The sequence below is a fragment of the Papaver somniferum genome, chromosome 2 (genome assembly GCF_003573695.1).
Source record: "Papaver somniferum cultivar HN1 chromosome 2, ASM357369v1, whole genome shotgun sequence".
Classification (NCBI taxonomy): domain Eukaryota; kingdom Viridiplantae; phylum Streptophyta; class Magnoliopsida; order Ranunculales; family Papaveraceae; genus Papaver; species Papaver somniferum.
Genome location: NC_039359.1, coordinates 11013817 through 11030491, shown reverse-complemented (window position 1 = coordinate 11030491; position 16675 = coordinate 11013817). Strand labels below are relative to the sequence as shown.

At 38.0% G+C, this 16675-nt stretch overlaps 3 protein-coding genes across 4 annotated transcripts; 2 read left to right on the top strand and 1 right to left on the bottom strand.

The window, feature by feature from the left end:
* The first annotated feature begins 1016 nt into the window (after nt 1-1016).
* Nucleotides 1017-6198, top strand: LOC113346900 (probable serine/threonine-protein kinase DDB_G0282963). 2 transcript variants are annotated; one of them, XM_026590450.1, is made up of 14 exons: nt 1017-1860; nt 2193-2601; nt 2714-3365; nt 3461-3501; nt 3754-3822; nt 4003-4103; nt 4240-4318; nt 4442-4540; nt 4639-4707; nt 4803-4852; nt 4942-5023; nt 5244-5338; nt 5463-5620; nt 5719-6198. In XM_026590450.1, exons 1-13 carry the CDS (start codon nt 1361-1363, stop codon nt 5593-5595), a joined length of 2379 nt encoding a protein of 792 aa, XP_026446235.1. In that variant the 5' UTR covers nt 1017-1360; the 3' UTR covers nt 5596-5620; nt 5719-6198. The 2 variants fall into 2 exon arrangements, with proteins under 2 accessions (XP_026446235.1, XP_026446234.1); XM_026590449.1 differs by having other exon boundaries at nt 1018-1860; nt 5463-6198.
* A 435-nt stretch (nt 6199-6633) lies between these two features.
* On the top strand, nt 6634-8564 carry LOC113352963 (monooxygenase 1-like). Its single transcript, XM_026596701.1, has 6 exons — nt 6634-6722; nt 6792-6938; nt 7067-7117; nt 7219-7387; nt 7566-7794; nt 7884-8564. Exons 1-4 carry the CDS (start codon nt 6634-6636, stop codon nt 7301-7303), a joined length of 372 nt encoding a protein of 123 aa, XP_026452486.1. The 3' UTR covers nt 7304-7387; nt 7566-7794; nt 7884-8564.
* Nucleotides 8565-10082: 1518 nt separating this feature from the next.
* Nucleotides 10083-12219, bottom strand: LOC113346899 (huntingtin-interacting protein K-like). The gene is made up of 4 exons (XM_026590448.1): nt 12003-12219; nt 11756-11811; nt 10568-10634; nt 10083-10441 (listed from the first exon to the last, which is right to left on the bottom strand). Exons 1-4 carry the CDS (start codon nt 12132-12134, stop codon nt 10361-10363), a joined length of 336 nt encoding a protein of 111 aa, XP_026446233.1. The 5' UTR covers nt 12135-12219; the 3' UTR covers nt 10083-10360.
* Nucleotides 12220-16675: the final 4456 nt, after the last annotated feature.

Genomic DNA, 16675 nt, shown 5'->3' with positions numbered 1-16675 from the left:
TCTCATAACAGATCACCAGGAACTCCCTGTTAATCATCACAGTGAATGACATCAACTCCTCTGAATCACACGAACCCATCTCTATCAATTCTTCTATATTCAATTTCTCAATTCTATCCTCTCAGTTAACGATTCCTCAATTTCCACACAAACCCATCTTGACCTAATGGAAGTTTGATGGTAATTCGAATCCAGCACCACCTATATCTTTTGAATAAAACCTAATTTTACAAAATTTCTTCATCTGATTTCAAGAATCAAACCCTAAATCAGTGTTGGCGTCAATTAAAAACAACAACACCACTATCTCCTGTAACTGATTCCTTATATCTAACTCCCTGATCAACAGTATTCATCTTCTTCTCCATTAGTTCTTCAACAACATCACTCACCAGATCCCTTTTCTATCTGTGTGTCTTAGTATCACAGTCTTCTTTTCTTCATCATCTCTTTGATTCACCATTAACATCATCTTCCCTGGTTTCTCTTCGAATACGATTTGCAGATGTATAACCCTCACCAATTTCTCTGTTGATTCACCTCCATGAAAACTAACCCTTTTTGTACACGAACTAACTGACCTTAACCCTCATTGTTATTGATAAAAATCACTCGAAAAACTATTCAACACTCAATCGCCATTTTTGATCGCCTTTTTCTTTTAACAGAGATAAGAGAATAGAAACACAGAGAGGCGGCAACATCGAAGAGGATGTGAAAACCCTAATCTCTTATAAATCAGGTCTTAGTTATGACTAATCCTAACCGTAGAGACTATTCTCGAGACGTACCAGTTGAACGATCTACGGTTACAGATTGAGTTTGGTTAGATCAGGGACGAAAAGATAAACCTACACTTCCATTTAACTCTGATTTGGTGGGATCCACCAAGTTAACGACCCATTTACTGTGAGTGGAGGCAATAGATAGTGAGAGAAGGAAGAATAGAGAGAATCAAATCTCAAAGAAAACCTAACCAAAATACTAAATCCTCCTCCTTTTTACAAAAAAAGCAAAGACAAAACAAAACCAAGTAAGAGCCACAAAAACCCCCAAACACAAAAGAAAGAAAAAGTATGAGTTTAGACAAACACAAAGTTAAAAACAATATTATAGAGAGGCTTACAAGAAAGAGAGAGAAAAGAGTTGATTAACATCCAAATCTCTCACTTTCAGCAATAATCACAAACACCTTGCACACACAACAAAGTTTATGTACAGCTAGAAAAGATAGAGATAGGTAGATAGAGTTGATATAATCATACATAACCCATGAATTTCTTCTGTCTTTTTCTTATCAAATTTTTACATTTATAACACAAAAATTTCATCTTTCGGCTTTCTTAAAATTTGTTTATAAATGGAAGAAAATCCATCGCCTCAACCACCAGCACCACCACCACCAACTGAAGAATTACTAAAGAAGATCCAAGAGCTTGAAGCGGGGCATGCTCGTCTTAAACAAGAGATGTCTAAACTAATACTTTCAAATGATACTTCTTCTTCTAGAAAGTCTGAACACGGGCATCATCATCATAACAGCAACAATCAAAGGGCTCATTCAGTTTCACCAAGAAGATCGAGATTATCATCTGCTGCTTCAACAACAAAAAAGGGGTTCGAAGTTTCGAGTAATTGGAAAAAGGGTTCTGCTTCATTTAATCATCATTCATCTCCTCTGCAAAGAGAAAGTAAGAGAAGGGATGATGATGATGATAATGACTCATTCAATCCTAAATCACCAGGGATGATTAAAAAATCAACTTTACCAAATTTTACTGATAAACAGTATCTTAATATTTTGCAGTCAATGGGTCAATCTGTTCACATTTTTGATCTTCATGGTCGGATTATCTACTGGTTAGTCTTCAATTTCCGTTCAATTTGCATATTTCCCGTTCAATTTACTTCATTTTGATAGCTGCCAGCCAGTGTTTATAAATTTGAGTGTTTTTGACCCCTTTTGACTTTTGATGAATTTTATTTGAAGTTCATTGAATTGGTAGCATGACATAGTTGGTATACATTTGAGGTTCTATAATGGTTTTGTTTGTCCTATGCCAGTTTTTTGTTTTGGGGTTCATAAACACAAACTGTTGTAGATAACTTGTATTCAATGAGTTCAAACAAACAAAATGTACAGGGCAAACTTAGTAGTGATATACGTCTTTGTTGTTGTTTTCTGATTTCAGGAATCCAATGGCGGAAACCCTGTATGGATATTCTGTGTCGGAAGCTATAGGTCAGGATGCAACTGAGCTTCTTACAGATGTCAATGAATATGATGTGGCAAATGATATTATTCAGAGGATATCCATGGGTGAGAGTTGGAAAGGACAGTTACACGCTAAGAATAAACATGGAGAGAGGTTTCTCTCGATTTCAACCAATACTCCGTTTTATGATGACGATGGCAGTGTTGTAGGGATTATCTGTGTATCAAGTGATTCAAGAGCCTATCAAGACTTTCCCATGTCTGGGACAAAATCATTGGAAGCAAATTCCAGCTATAGCAGGCCTAGCAGAAGTCCTTTAAACAAATCTGGTCTTGTTCCTCAGCAGCCTTTGCAAGTCGCAATTGCCTCCAAATTTTCAACTCTGGTGAGTTCTTCATTTCTCTAAGATTCAAATGCCTTTCGGGGACAAAAGTCATTACGGGTTACACTATTTCTTTCTGTTCTAACATAAAATGATTGCTTACTAAATGAAACAGGCATCTAAGGTGTCAAACAAAGTCCGGACAAAATTACGCTCTAGTGACAACAATGTCGAACGGGAAGGTGGTAGTGGAGACAGCCAATATTCTGATCATTACTCTGACCATAGAGAGGATGGAAACTCAAGTGGAGCTAGCACTCCCAGAGGAGATGTACCACCAACTGAATTTGGTATGTATCCTCATGTTGTAACTATGGAGAAGTCACAGAGAAAGCCCTCTGCAGATTCTGGTGACGAGGGAGAAGGTAAATCTGGAATTCACAGGGCAATAACTTCAAAAGCGGAAGCTTGGATTGGTAAGAAGGGGATATCATGGCCATGGAAAGGTAACGAAAGAGATGGAGTGGATCCGAGGACCACACGGTTTGTCTGGCCCTGGTTGAATCATGATCAAAAAAATGACACAGGACATAAGAGGAGTTCAGATTATGGGGTTAAACCAGAACAGCAGGCTGGGGATGGCCACAGATCAGCTGCAAATGAGGCTTCGGGTTCTTGGTCCTCATTTAACATTAACAGCACAAGTAGTGTAAGTAGTAGTGGAAGCACAAGTAGTACTGCTATTCAGAAGGTCGATATGGAAATAGATTGCTTAGATTATGAAATATTGTGGGAAGACTTGTTGATCGGAGAGCAGATTGGCCAAGGTAATAATGTCTCTTCCATTTCTGTGATTATTCTCTACAAAGATATTTGTTATTTTGTGGCATATGGAATTTGAGGCTTTCTTTATGACTTGCAGGTTCTTGTGGCACAGTATATCATGGTCTGTGGTATGGTTCGGTATGTTCTTTTCCTGATAACTTCGTCTTTAAGGGAAATCAACATCTAAAACACGAGTGAATTTAAGCTAATGTCCTCAGGGAAACAATACAAACTAAAAAACAAACAAAATCCCCCTTCATGGAAAGTTTGTAATGGTGTATTATTGCACTCTAGAGCCTGTCATATTCTTTAGTTTGGGCTGCTTAGTAAATAAGAAAATAAAGGGTCATGGTATTGCATGATAATCAATTAATAGTTGTTTCTTCACAGGATGTTGCAGTCAAGGTGTTCTCGAAGCAAGAGTACTCTGATGATGTGATACTCTCTTTCAGACAAGAGGTGAATTTTTGTATGGCAATCTAGTTAATGTTGTCCAATCAAGATTATCACATTTTTCTTGACTTGTTCTTTCTTTCTTTCGTTCTTTCTTTTTTTCTTTCATATGTGGTGATATTGTACCATAATCTGCTCTGGCTTTACTAAATGGAGTTATATCTAAATAAGTTCTATATGACACAGGTCTCACTTATGAAGAGGCTGAGGCATCCAAATATAGTACTCTTTATGGGGGCTGTAACTTCACCTCAGCGCCTTTGCATTGTTACGGAATTCCTCCCACGGTTTATTTCTGCTTCAGAAAACTTATAAAGATCAGTATTCATTGATTTAGCATCTTGCACCTCTGTATTTTGACTAATCCATCCGGCTTGATATTCTTCCTGCGTACTGATTTGGGTTTGGATCCTTTCAATGCAGTGGAAGTTTGTTTCGATTGCTTCAGCGAGGCACAGCTAAACTAGATTGGAGGCGACGTATTAATATGGCTCTGGACATCGTGAGTACATTATGCATGGGTTGTCTTGCATGTTTCACATCCCTCTTCTCGTGTTTTTGAAAGCTTACATTCCTTGGTGGTGCCTAGTCCTAGTGTTCATTTATGTGCTTCATGCTTCTACAGGCTCGTGGTATGAATTATCTTCATCATTGCAATCCGCCTATCATCCATCGTGACCTGAAGTCCTCAAACTTGCTAGTTGACAAGAACTGGACAGTGAAGGTCTGCCAATGTTCTTTTTAAAAGTTGCAGCTAGTGTTTTCTTTGCTCATTACCAAACAGGATAACATGTTGCTTATATTTTTCTCTCTCTAAATTAGGTCGGTGATTTTGGTCTGTCACGCCTTAAACGTGAAACATACCTGACAACAAGGACAGGAAAAGGAACGGTACATAAAGTTTCCTTGCGTTTATGTTGACTTTTATAGCATTAGCCACTTAATTTTGAGAACCAAATGCACTAAATTGTATTACTGTTTTATAGCCGCAATGGATGGCTCCAGAGGTCCTTCGCAATGAGCCATCAGACGAGAAGTATGTTAAATTGTCCTTTGAGTTTACTGCTGGATAAAACCTTAACAATATGATAAATACTAATCTCACAAAAATTGGGAAACTGTTAGGTCTGATGTATACAGCTACGGAATTATACTATGGGAACTCGTCACAGAAAAGATTCCTTGGGAAAATTTGAACTCAATGCAGGTATCTTATCTTCGTTGAATGTACTGCATCAGTTTACTTACCTGGTAATACATATCATGTGGATCAACTCCCTGTCGACGGCTGCAGCTCACTCTTGTTGAGTTGATTGTAGCCATCAACCCCCGAGAAGAGAATGATGAAATCACTTGACTTGGGTGATTGGGATGCGGATGGTAGGTTGTTAACAGATTAGAATTAAACACTTTTGGTGCATTCTCAGGTGATTGGAGCTGTGGGCTTTATGAACCAACGGCTGGATATTCCGAATGATTTAGACCCACAATGGTTGTCTATAATGGAAAGCTGCTGGCACAGGTTATATTTTGATCATCAACTTCATATTCTGTCCTTAAAACAAACTAAGTGTTTCTTTCATTTTATCATCAATCTCACCACTAACTTCACTTTTTCTGTTTGATCTAAAAATCTGATAAAACAGTGAACCACAGCATCGGCCTACGTTTCAGGAACTTTTGGAAAAGTTTAAAGATATGCAGAGACAATACACCATTAGATTCCAGGCAAACCGAGCTGCTAATGGAGATGCAACACCTAGGGTATCAGAGACTTGACCACACCAAGTATATTCATGTAAAGGTACGGAGGCCATTCATCTTTTGCTATGATCTCACTGAATTCCTCAGACAAAGAAACCTCGGTCTTAAAGCTGTGATCACCACGGTGCATGCTTTCAGTAAGGCCGGCATGGAAGCGTCAGGCCTCGTATTGGAACTGAATATGTGCACAATTGTCACCAATTCTGTCGATTTTTGACTCTCGGAATGTGATCTCATAGCTAAAAGTTGCTCAAGTGCTTACTGCTGGATACTGCGCATGAGAATCCGTCAATGTTGTTCCGCATCCAAGCTGCTTTAAATGTGACGACGATGAAGAATTACGAATGTGGTTTTGCCCGACTTCTGAAAACATGTCATAGTTGTCTGACAGCTAATTACTTGATTGATTCATACCAACCTCGCCATTTGTCTAACCATTGGATATTGTCCATATATTTCCACTTTTAGATATCTGTATTATTTGTTAGCGATGATTTGACCTTCGGTAAAAGTGAAATCAAGGTCAGGCTTGACATCTTAAAAGTTCATGTTAAATTTGTACATTTTCAAAGAATATTAATTGCTTCAGATCAGGGAAAGAAGTGTTTATGTGTGTTCTGGAAATTGGGATCGTTGTTGTCAAGAATGAAAGATTAACTGTGGTTGGACCTGTATCATTTTAGTGATACGAGATGAGCTCTCCTCTAGGATCTCTAACGAATGGCAGCAGCAACGACATCACCATTCTCGATTTCTCCTCTAGGATCTCTAAACTAAGCCAGGAACAGACTTACCACATATCCAAGAAGACTTTATCTTGACCTAGTAAAACCATAAGATCATGTTTGCTAAGATAATAATCGTTAAAAACGGCCTGCTTATGTGGCACCCAGTCGACCTAGTATGAGAAAACAGTTGTGTTGGTTATGATCGTGCAGTTCATCTGGTGCGAATAAGTAGGAGGCGTCAACTGCCTTGCACCCTATAAAGACATCTTTTCCTTAGATAAAAACGAGCTAGTGTGTTTTCTGCATTCTTTCTCACCCTATACAGATGGCTAATAATAATTACATTGAAGAGAATAAGATTGTAATAGTTGGAGGGGGAATTTGTGGACTTGCAACTGCTCTTGCACTTCACAAGTATGTATCCACATCTTCTAGCTGTTATCTCCATCTTATTCTTATCACTTGCGATCATAAATTTTGCAGGAAGGGACTCGAGAGTGTAGTGTTAGAGAGATCTGATACCGTCAGAACCACTGGAGCAACCATTCTTATTCTTTCCAACGGTTGGCGCGCACTAGATCAACTTGGCGTCAGTACTCAGCTTAGACAGATAGCAAATCTCATCACAGCGTATACTAGCTTATTCATTCCCTCAATGAAATTTCATGTATTGCTTAGATTCGTTGTATACATATATGCACTGCTTTGCATTTTTATTAGACTGTGTATATCATTTACTGCAAATTTTCATTTGTCAGGTACCGCGATGTTTCACTCGATAATGGCAAACAAAAAGAGATACCAATAATGTAAGTTTGTGAGATGTGGTTCTCTTAACTAAAAGTTGACTGCAACATTCCACTCTGAATTGGTTACAACAAAATGTTAAATGTGATTTTTGGTATTGCAGGAAAGAAGAACTTCGATGCTTGAAAAGGCTTGACCTTGTACAAACCTTAGCTGATAATTTACCGCGTAATACAATTCGTTTTTGATGTCACGCGGTGGCTGTTAAGCTGGATTCCTTGACATCTCAACCTATTGTGCAGCTGCATGATGGAACTAGCATCAAGTGTAAGGTAATTCATTTTTTCTGAAGCACTTGTAGAAAGCTCTTTTTACGTTAAAAGAAGCACTATTCTAGGAAGTTAGAAGCCAACCAAGTCTCCTAAGTCAATGAGTTACAAGTTGCATGGCAATTCAAATGGAAATTTAATTTCAGTCTTAGAGGCACATTGTGACTTCAATTGAATGCAGGTTGTAATTGGATGTGATGGAGTAAATTCAGTTGTCTCTGACTTCATTGGATTGAAAGCTACAAGGAGTTTCTCTACATGTGGAGTAAGAGGGTTCACAAACTATCCATCTGGTCATGGGTTCAGCAATGAATTTCTTCGGATTCGAAAAAACAATCTTATCTTTTGTAGAACACCAGTCAATGAGAATCGCATGTATTGGTTTGTAGGCCTTCCATGGACATCTTGTGGTAAGTTCAAACCAAATTTTCATTGTCTTTCAAAGAGATCTTTTCGCATTCTCAAAATGTTGCATTTCTTTATGTACCAATAAAAACAGATTTAAAAGCCTCGAGCGAACCGAATATCATCAAACAAGCAACCATTAAATGGATCATGGATTTCCCACCAGATGTTATGGAAATTGTAAAGAAAAGTGATCTTGACTCATTGACTCTTACAAACATAAGATACCATGCACCTTGGGACATATCACTGGGAAATTTTCGGAAAGGAACAGTAATCGTAGCAGGTGATGCTATGCATGTTATGGGTCCATTCTTAGGCCAAGGTGGTTCAGCTGCTTTAGAAGATGCTATTGTTTTAGCAAGAAATTTGGCAAAAGAAATGTGCATGGAGGGGTCGGAAAGAACTGGAAAACAGATTATGCAGGTGAAGATTGGAGCAGCAATGGACCGTTTCGTGAAAGAACGTAGAATGAGGCTAATTAAGCTGTCTTCACAGGCTTATCTCATTGGAATGCTGTTAGAACCGTCATCTGGCAGATTCACAAAGTTAATGATAATTATCGCGCTAGTTGTTTTCTTCAGCAATTCAAATGGCCATGCTAAGTATAACTGTGGTCATCTCTGATCTCACAAATGTGTACAGGAGACGAAGGGAGATGCTAATTGGCAGGAAACCAATTTTACATGTCTTACTCAAGTTTCTTGCTAATATGATGTACATAGAAGTAGCTAGAGGTGCAGCAAAAGCTAAATGTGCCGGTATATCTATGCCTCTGGTATATAGCAGAGGCACGGCACACTGTTTTATAAGGTTGTTGACAACACATTGTCTCAAATTTACATCATTGTTTTATCTTCTTTTGTGGTGTTTGAGCAAATTTACACTTGGTAACTATGTGTATCATCATTAAACCATATGATTCTACCTATCTCTGGTTAAGGAAGCATTGACATTTATTAATATATGATGAACATGTGAAGATTCTAAGGTTAAGAAGCAAGGGGACGTATGTACAGCCTGATCAGCCAGCGAAACGGAAATCATTCAAGGTAACACGTTCGCTTCACCTTGATTTCAAGGCTGTCAAGATTCTAATGGTTGAGAAACAATGAGACGTGTGTGTAGCTGATCAGCGAGTGATACGAAAATCATTCAGGATAACACGTTCGCTTCACCTTAATTTCAAGGCTGTCAAGAGTCTAATTGTTGGGAGTTTAAGCCCCGTTGGTTTATTTTCATAATTGTCAACTTAAACACTAAACAGTCTTACTGCTGCTGCCGTTTATTCCCAAGGTTCATAAATTCTTCTGAAACATTTACCATTCACCATCATTAGGTTTCTTTGCGAACTGAACCAATCTGTTAATCTCGACGAATATGCTGGTCGAGTGGTTTCGTGTAAAAGCTTGGCTTCCAGGAGTTAATTCGTTATCATTTTTTCCATGAACTTCCAAGAAGGTGTCATAGGAGAGAAAGCAATCCCAGAGCCAGAGGAGTTATCAGCAAGCTAATCCATGATGATGGTTTATGGTTATGGAAAACTATTTTGCTCGAGGAACAGACCCAAGAGGCAGATAGATTAAAGGACCATACGGTCCATACCTGGTCGAGAATTTGTGTTAGGATTCGAGTAGGTGCAAATGTCCAACAAATGGTAAAGCTATGGACCCGGTGTTCTGTTCAAAAAAGTTGGCTGAAGAAAATTCAGAAGAGAGGTGAAGAAAACTATGCCATAGAAGATGAGTGAAGCAACACTGCTTCAGCAGTCTTACGAGTGACGTCTTTGGTGTTGTCCTCCCTCACCACTGCTCTCTCCCTCCACTGGCCTTCTTTTGTGCTGTCTTTAATAGAAATTTGGAACCTTCATCCTGCTGCCATCTTTTGGTGCACTTGAAATGAGCACATTAGAAGGGGCTTCCCAGTTCCAGAACGAAGATATGCTTATTGAAGATGTTAAGATATAATGGTACATTTCTGGGCTTCAAATTCCTTATTGCATTTCCACTATAGCCTAACACGTACAAGTGCTGTAATAGTGGGATAGTTCCTTCGACTTCCTAACTCTTATTTCTCTAGTTTTACTGTCCTCTTAGCTCTTTCATTTACTTGTCCATGATTTTACTTTTTGCATGCCTTCAAAATACAAGGCCAATGTACCAGGTCCATTTTCAACCGAGTCTTTCAGATACCTAGGAGAAAGTAGGTTGTTCTGTGGGGTGAAAGAATCAAATTTTTCTACCATGTTAAGTTGATGTGATACTAAGAATCAAATTTTTCTTGGTTACCACAGTTGGCTAAATAGAAAAAGGTAGATACTTGGATAAATTCTACATAAGGTTTTCACTTACAGAAACATCACAACAAGGATAAGGACCATGAACATAAAAGCAGTATAGTTGATGAAAAAATTGGAGGTGAAAATTACCCCTGAAGTACAATATAAAACCTATCTTGGAAGTTGGGTTGATCTTCTAGAAGGTAAGATCAACTGTATTTTCACCTGTCTCACACAATTAGACTCCAATGAAACGCCAAGAAATTTACGATATGCATGCTACTCCATGATTTCTATCGAAGCAAGTGACGCACAGCAGCAACAGCATCACCTTTGTGTTCCCGTAATGTTCTCTCTGCAACCTTCTTGTCCATCTATTTAGGTATTGAAAAATAGGTAAACGTCGGCGTTTCACAAGTAGACTTTCAAGTTTGATTTTCCTGATTGAAAAATGGTGGGAAGTAGTTCAATAATGCAAGAAGAAGGAAAGAGATACAAACCTCTAGCTCGTCCGCAATGATGTCTATATCACCGGCATTTATCTTCACGGCAGCCAATTCTTTCTCTCTGCAGAAACAATAAAATAGTTGCTTCAAAGACATTTACATAAACAAAGAACAAACTTGAAGTCATGATGTCTAGTCCTTTTCTGAAAAATACTCATGATTCATAAGATATTGGCTCTAGGCTCTAGAGGACTGATTCAGAACTAGACTTAAGAAAATGAAACAAAGCGCCGGACCAATAACTAGTACATATTCAGTAACATAGCTAAGTAATACAGGAATCAGAAGGAAGCTACTCGAGATGGGCTACTCATAACGTGAGTAATACCACACAGTCCGTATGCTACTTCCTGCATGCTCAAGATTAGGCTCCTTATATAGCAGCAGAATGTACAGGCAATCTGTAATTGTAGATTTTGCAGATAGACAATGTTCGTTGAGAACATGGAAGTTCATGATGTATCTACTTAACTCGTGTGAGTCATAAGTAATAAAAGAACACTTTGAAGGATATTCCTAACTCTGATATCAACAGGAATTGAACCCGGCTCTAACACCAGATTTCACCAACGGAGTTACCACAGGTTGTGTACAATAAAAGGAGTCATGCATCACAAAGCAGAATTTTTGTTCTGAACCAGAACCACTATGAGTTACTTCATAACAAAAACCAAGAGATGCAAGCTTTTAAGAAATTTGAAAGCTTCACTATCTCCACAAATGATGAAATATATATATCACACAAAAGAAGTTCACGTATAAGCTTGATTCCTGACAGAGAACTCCTATGACAGAAAAAGTAGAGTGATATTGTGTTCCAGTCAAGTAGTAGCCAACTTAAGATTTCAATAAAAGATTAATACTTCTTATCAAATTCTTGATCATATACGTTTCATTATGTTGGCATTTCATTTTGGCATTCTATACAGCATAGTCTTCCAAGTATCAACTCTACTGAAAATGGGTTGTTCCTCTATTGCTTAATCCATCACCAATATCAACTTAGCGCATTCAAGGTATATTAAGTGATAGCAAACTGATCTCGAGAAGTCTAATTCACAGGATTTCTTATACTTCAACATGCTACATAAGTAATATAATCCACAACTCACCAATTACATCCTATCCTCTTAAGTTACTCAAAATGTTTCATGTTCCTAATCAAAAGTTAAGAATCCAAACCTCAATTTCATCGCATTCAAATCAGCTTCTGAAGATGCAGCAATCGACGCCATAGCCTACATGTACACCATAAAAGCATGAGCAAACCCACAGCATACAAAATAAAAAATAAAAAAACAGCACTCTTTAATGAGGGGAAATTCTATAGATAGCATCAAAAATAACAGTAAAACAAACAAAGGGTTTGTTTAAATCATAAAACTAAAGATGGGTTTTAGTTCATAGATAAAGAGAGATAGAGAATCACCTCTTGGACTCTGGATATATCGAGTTGACGATCTTCGACATGATCAGTGAGCTTGTCAAGGGCTTTACTCTGTTGCTGTAAATCCTTTGAGTCTTCTACGAGTCTATCAATCCCTTCATCTACAACCTCCATCTTCTCGCTCTTTTCTCTCTCTCTCGAAGTCTGAATGGCTAAACCCTTGTTGGAAAATCTAGGGCACCTTCTATTTCAGAATTCGGAGTTTAGTGTTGTACTTGTATTTTGATTTTGACGGTCTGGATCCCTTTTAGTAACCGGATCAGGGTCAAACCCATATCATATGTGATAAAACTTTGTGGATACAGTGTTGGGCTTCCACCTACCCAAGGTTTTTGACAAAACTGCACTACCTAAAAGGGGTGAGCATTTTAACCGTAATCGGCGGATTTAACAGGGACCAACCGTATTTTTGTGGATGGATACCCACACCGTTTGTTAATGAATTAGATGCGGATGGGATTTTTGAAATCCAACGGATAACGAATTGAATCTGGATGCAACCATGAAAATCCGTTGGACATCCATAACCGTTAGATTAAAGGCATTTATATAGTTTTTAGAAAATATATAGATAGTTTAGGAATTCTTAAGATGTTTGCTTGGAGTGTTGTACATGTCACTTTTATATTCATATACGTATACACAATGTGTAGGTTGTATAAGAAGTCGTCTATGCCGGCTTTATTTTTTCATTATAAATTTTAACTAAAACAATCCATTGGATTATCCGTATCCAATCCGTTCATCCGTGCATCCATTGGATGTTGGATTGGATGCGGATGCAAAATTTAAAATCCGTAATTAATTGGATTGGGCGTGGATGAGCTAAATTCCAGTCCATACAGGCCCATGCTCACCCCTACTACCAAGGATATCCCCGAAGTGGGAATTGAATAAATATCCCTCCTTTTGAGGGGCTTCACAAATATTCTTATCATACAATAAAGGGAACATTATTTAAATACCCCTCAAAATTTGCTCCTTAAATTATACCCTTATTCAATTTTTAAAAATACCCCTATCTTCTGAAAAGTGGAAGTAAATAGCATAAGTTGCCTTCAGAAGTGGATGCAACTAGCACAAGTTGTTTTCAGAAGTGGACGCAACTTGATACAAGTTGCTTCCAAAAAGTGGAAGCAACTTGCTCAAATTGACTCCAAAAAATTCATTTTTTACCCCTCGGGGGTATTTGTACAAAGTTAACAAAAATGGAGGGCATTTATAACATTCCCACTACAATAAACATATCCCTCTCCGTCTATAAGCTTACATTATTTCCATATTTACCCTCTTCATAGAATAATCAAATCAATCGTTTTTATTTTTTGCATTTAAGATCGAAATTCTCTTTTCCTCTTTACTCTCCAACGACAGTCACCACCACCTCCTACGCTATCACCTCTGCTCCTGCAAATAGATTCAGGAACACCTCCTCCGTCATCACGCCCTGCGCTGCAAAAGATTCATGAATCAATAACTCTAGAACTCAGATCTGTATGTTGATTCAGATTCAATTCCCATATTCGATCTCAGATTCCATCGTTTCAACAACAACAATTTTCTGTTTCAAAATTAAGATCTAACAAAAAAAGTTTTGATTTAGAGATTTGAATCAGAAATTAAGTTTTTCAGATTCAGAGATTTATATTTTTAGGCTTCAATTTCTCAAAATTTCCAAATTGAAGATTTACATTTTCGATTTATGGAAGCTGGAGACTTGAAAAATGCTCAGTTTGTAGCTCAAAATTCTTGTTGCGTAGATTTTCCAAATGGTGTTTGTTTTAAATCGAATTATCTTAAGCTTGATTCTGCTTTGTTTTAGGTTTTTAAATTTGATTTTTGGTGTACATTTTTGGTTCATCCCAACAAACAGGGATTCTTAATATGTTTACAAGCCCGTTTTTTGTTATTTCTAGTATTTGGGTTTTCGTTTTGTGAATCTGGCTATTGTAGAGCAGATTAGTCTATAGGGGAAGTTAATGTTCGGGATGGTTCTGGAAATACAATGCACTTCAACTCTACATGTGATTTTATTGTGTCATGTTTTTGATGGGGATTGAGATGCTAAGAGAAAAAAGGTTGGCATAAGGTTAAATTTCTCTGCATTTTCATTTTTTATGGGATCAACTACTGTTATTGATCCCATTTATGGATCAACTCCTGTTATTGACCCAATTTTTTATGGGATCAACTACTGTTGTTGACCCAATTTTTTATGGGATCAACTCTTGATGTTGACAACATTTCCTTGTATTAGTATAAGCATGCTTGTAGTTTAAATCATATAAAGTTCTTCAAATGTTGAATTTGTGTTGCAACAGTAGCATGACTGACTCCATGCCAGATGATGCATGTTCGACTCATGCCAAGTTCACTCATTCGTATGTCATTTTTTTGTATCAAACTTTGGTTGTTGACTCCATTTACATTGATCAAATTTCATTGTTGATCCAATTTTGAGGATCAACTAATGTTGTTGATCCCTGGATTGGATAAACTTCTACTGTTGATCTTTTTTTTTTGATCAACTACTGTTTTTGATCCCCTAAATTGGATCAACTTCTACTGTTGATTCTATTTTTATTTGGATCAACTACTGTTGTTGATACAAAAATATCTGAACCAGTAGTGGTGGCGGCAGTGGCGGTGGAGGTGGTGGTGACGGTGGATTAGTGGTGGAAGCGGGTGGTGGCGGACTAGTGGTGGTGGCGTTGACGGCGGCGGACTAGTGGTGGTGGCCTGGTGGTGGTAACGGAGTGGTTGTAGAATATTAGTGGTGGTGGCGGTTGGTAGGTGTTGGTCGTTGAACGGTACTGGTTGAATGGTAGTTGAATGTTGGTGGTAGTGGTGCTAGTGGTGCGGGTGGTGGTGCGGGTGAAGTGGTAGTGGAAGAAATTTGTTCCATTTTGAAATTAAAAAAAAATCATATGGGTGAGGATGTTAAGGTAATCTAATTTTAAATAGATAAGGTTATCAAAAATTAGGGATATATTTATTGTTGTATAAGAATATATTTGTAGGGTGTTAAGAATAGGGACATGTAACTAATATACCCCCATCACGAACCGCATTTTTTGGCTACGGGTGTTTTAACCGAAATTTTAAATACTTTGACTACGGGTGTTTTAACCAAAATTTAAAATACTAATTTGCATGTCATCCATTAACAAATATTTTATGCTTTTCTTCCACTAAAACAAATTAGATTAAAGTTTGTTTTTTTTGTTAATCTTTGATGATAATAGACGTGGAGGAATTTTACTAACATCATGATATATATTTGGTTTCTTTATTTTGAGGGCTAGATACCTAAAATAAGTAAGGTCACCTGAGATGAGCTTTAGGATGCAATGTGATTTGCGCAAGGTTGATGACGAACAATCCTCGCCTAGGCCAAAATATTGGTCGTTGGAAGATTTTTTCAGTCGCATGAGAAAACATGACTGGCTTCAGGGAGGAAAGCAGAAAGAGAGATCAGAGTTCTTAGTTGTAGAAATAAAGCTCCAAAAGAGAAGTTATAATTAATGTTTTTGATTCAAGAATGGTTAATTTATGGCTTATTTATAGCTGCATAACCCATAATCTCAAGTCGGTATGATAAGGATGAACGATACGAAAAGTTCCTCATCCATGATCACAGGAATAACTATAGACATATCGATGGGTCGAATTCATTCATTTATTTCTGTAACCTCCGCCAACTATTCTTTTTAGACGTCATAAATATAATTGGGTATCGTTACACGTGTCGTAGACTTTCAGACCAAAATCCTAATTGATATCCCCCATTTGTATGACTGAACCAGCCTTCGTGTATAGCTTGTTGGCAAGATAACAATACTCTTTGTAGCTGATGTTGCCTGAAATAAAGGAATACTCCTTAATTTATACATTGTAATACATGTAGAGCACGAGACGGTATGAGATAGCAACGAGATCGTGTGTGAGATGCAGTAGAAGTTGAGTGCCATCCTAATTTGGTCTTCCATCCATGTCTTGTAGATGGAGAATTCTCCCTTGAGGGTCCCTTTGATAAGAGTGTAGAGTTCAAGAGATTGTGTATAGTTTTGTTACGTTTTTGAAAAGGTTTGGACGGCTCAAGTTCATGTGTCAGTTATGGGCATGTTTATGAGACTGGGGATGAGGCTCATGCCTCATGGAGAGGCTTGTACGAGAGGATTAGACATGTGTCTGAGTATAAACCTTGCGCATGAGTCATGCGTTTGTACGAGACTATGGTGAGCTCGTGTGGATATAATGTCATAGAGTCAGTTGTCGACGTTCCCATGAGGCTCAGCTTTATGAAGTCAGTCGTGGACATGCTCGTGGGAATAAGGGGGAGGCTTGTCAGTATGCTTGAGGTTTGCTAGTACACCTTAAACAAAATCACGGAGCATGTGACGTGAGCAGTTTGGATGTTATTAGGAGTCTGTCACGAAGCTCATGCGGGTGAAGCTCATGGAATCTGGTTCCCTAAGTTCATATAATTGAGCTTGAAACCATAGTTTTACTCTTTACAACAAAGTGTGAGTCGTGTTTGATTTGTGCTTGTGAGACTCAGGCTCGAGTCTCGCTCATGAGGCTTAGAATCAAGTTTCCCTCATGAGGCCCATGCACGAGTCTCGCTCATGATGCCATACTCGAGTTTCGCTCAT

Coding starts and splice junctions, on each gene's coding strand:
- LOC113346900 (XM_026590450.1), top strand. CDS start 1,361: ATGGAAGAAAATCCATCGCCTCAACCACCAGCACCACCACCACCAACT. Junction 4,853..4,941: donor AATGAGCCATCAGACGAGAA/GTATGTTAAATT, acceptor GGAAACTGTTAG/GTCTGATGTATACAGCTACG. Junction 5,024..5,243: donor AAAATTTGAACTCAATGCAG/GTATCTTATCTT, acceptor GTGCATTCTCAG/GTGATTGGAGCTGTGGGCTT.
- LOC113352963 (XM_026596701.1), top strand. CDS start 6,634: ATGGCTAATAATAATTACATTGAAGAGAATAAGATTGTAATAGTTGGA. Junction 6,723..6,791: donor ACTGCTCTTGCACTTCACAA/GTATGTATCCAC, acceptor TAAATTTTGCAG/GAAGGGACTCGAGAGTGTAG. Junction 6,939..7,066: donor ATAGCAAATCTCATCACAGC/GTATACTAGCTT, acceptor TTCATTTGTCAG/GTACCGCGATGTTTCACTCG.
- LOC113346899 (XM_026590448.1), bottom strand. CDS start 12,134: ATGGAGGTTGTAGATGAAGGGATTGATAGACTCGTAGAAGACTCAAAG. Junction 10,635..11,755: donor TTGAATGCGATGAAATTGAG/GTTTGGATTCTT, acceptor TTGTTTCTGCAG/AGAGAAAGAATTGGCTGCCG. Junction 10,442..10,567: donor TCATTGCGGACGAGCTAGAG/GTTTGTATCTCT, acceptor ATACCTAAATAG/ATGGACAAGAAGGTTGCAGA.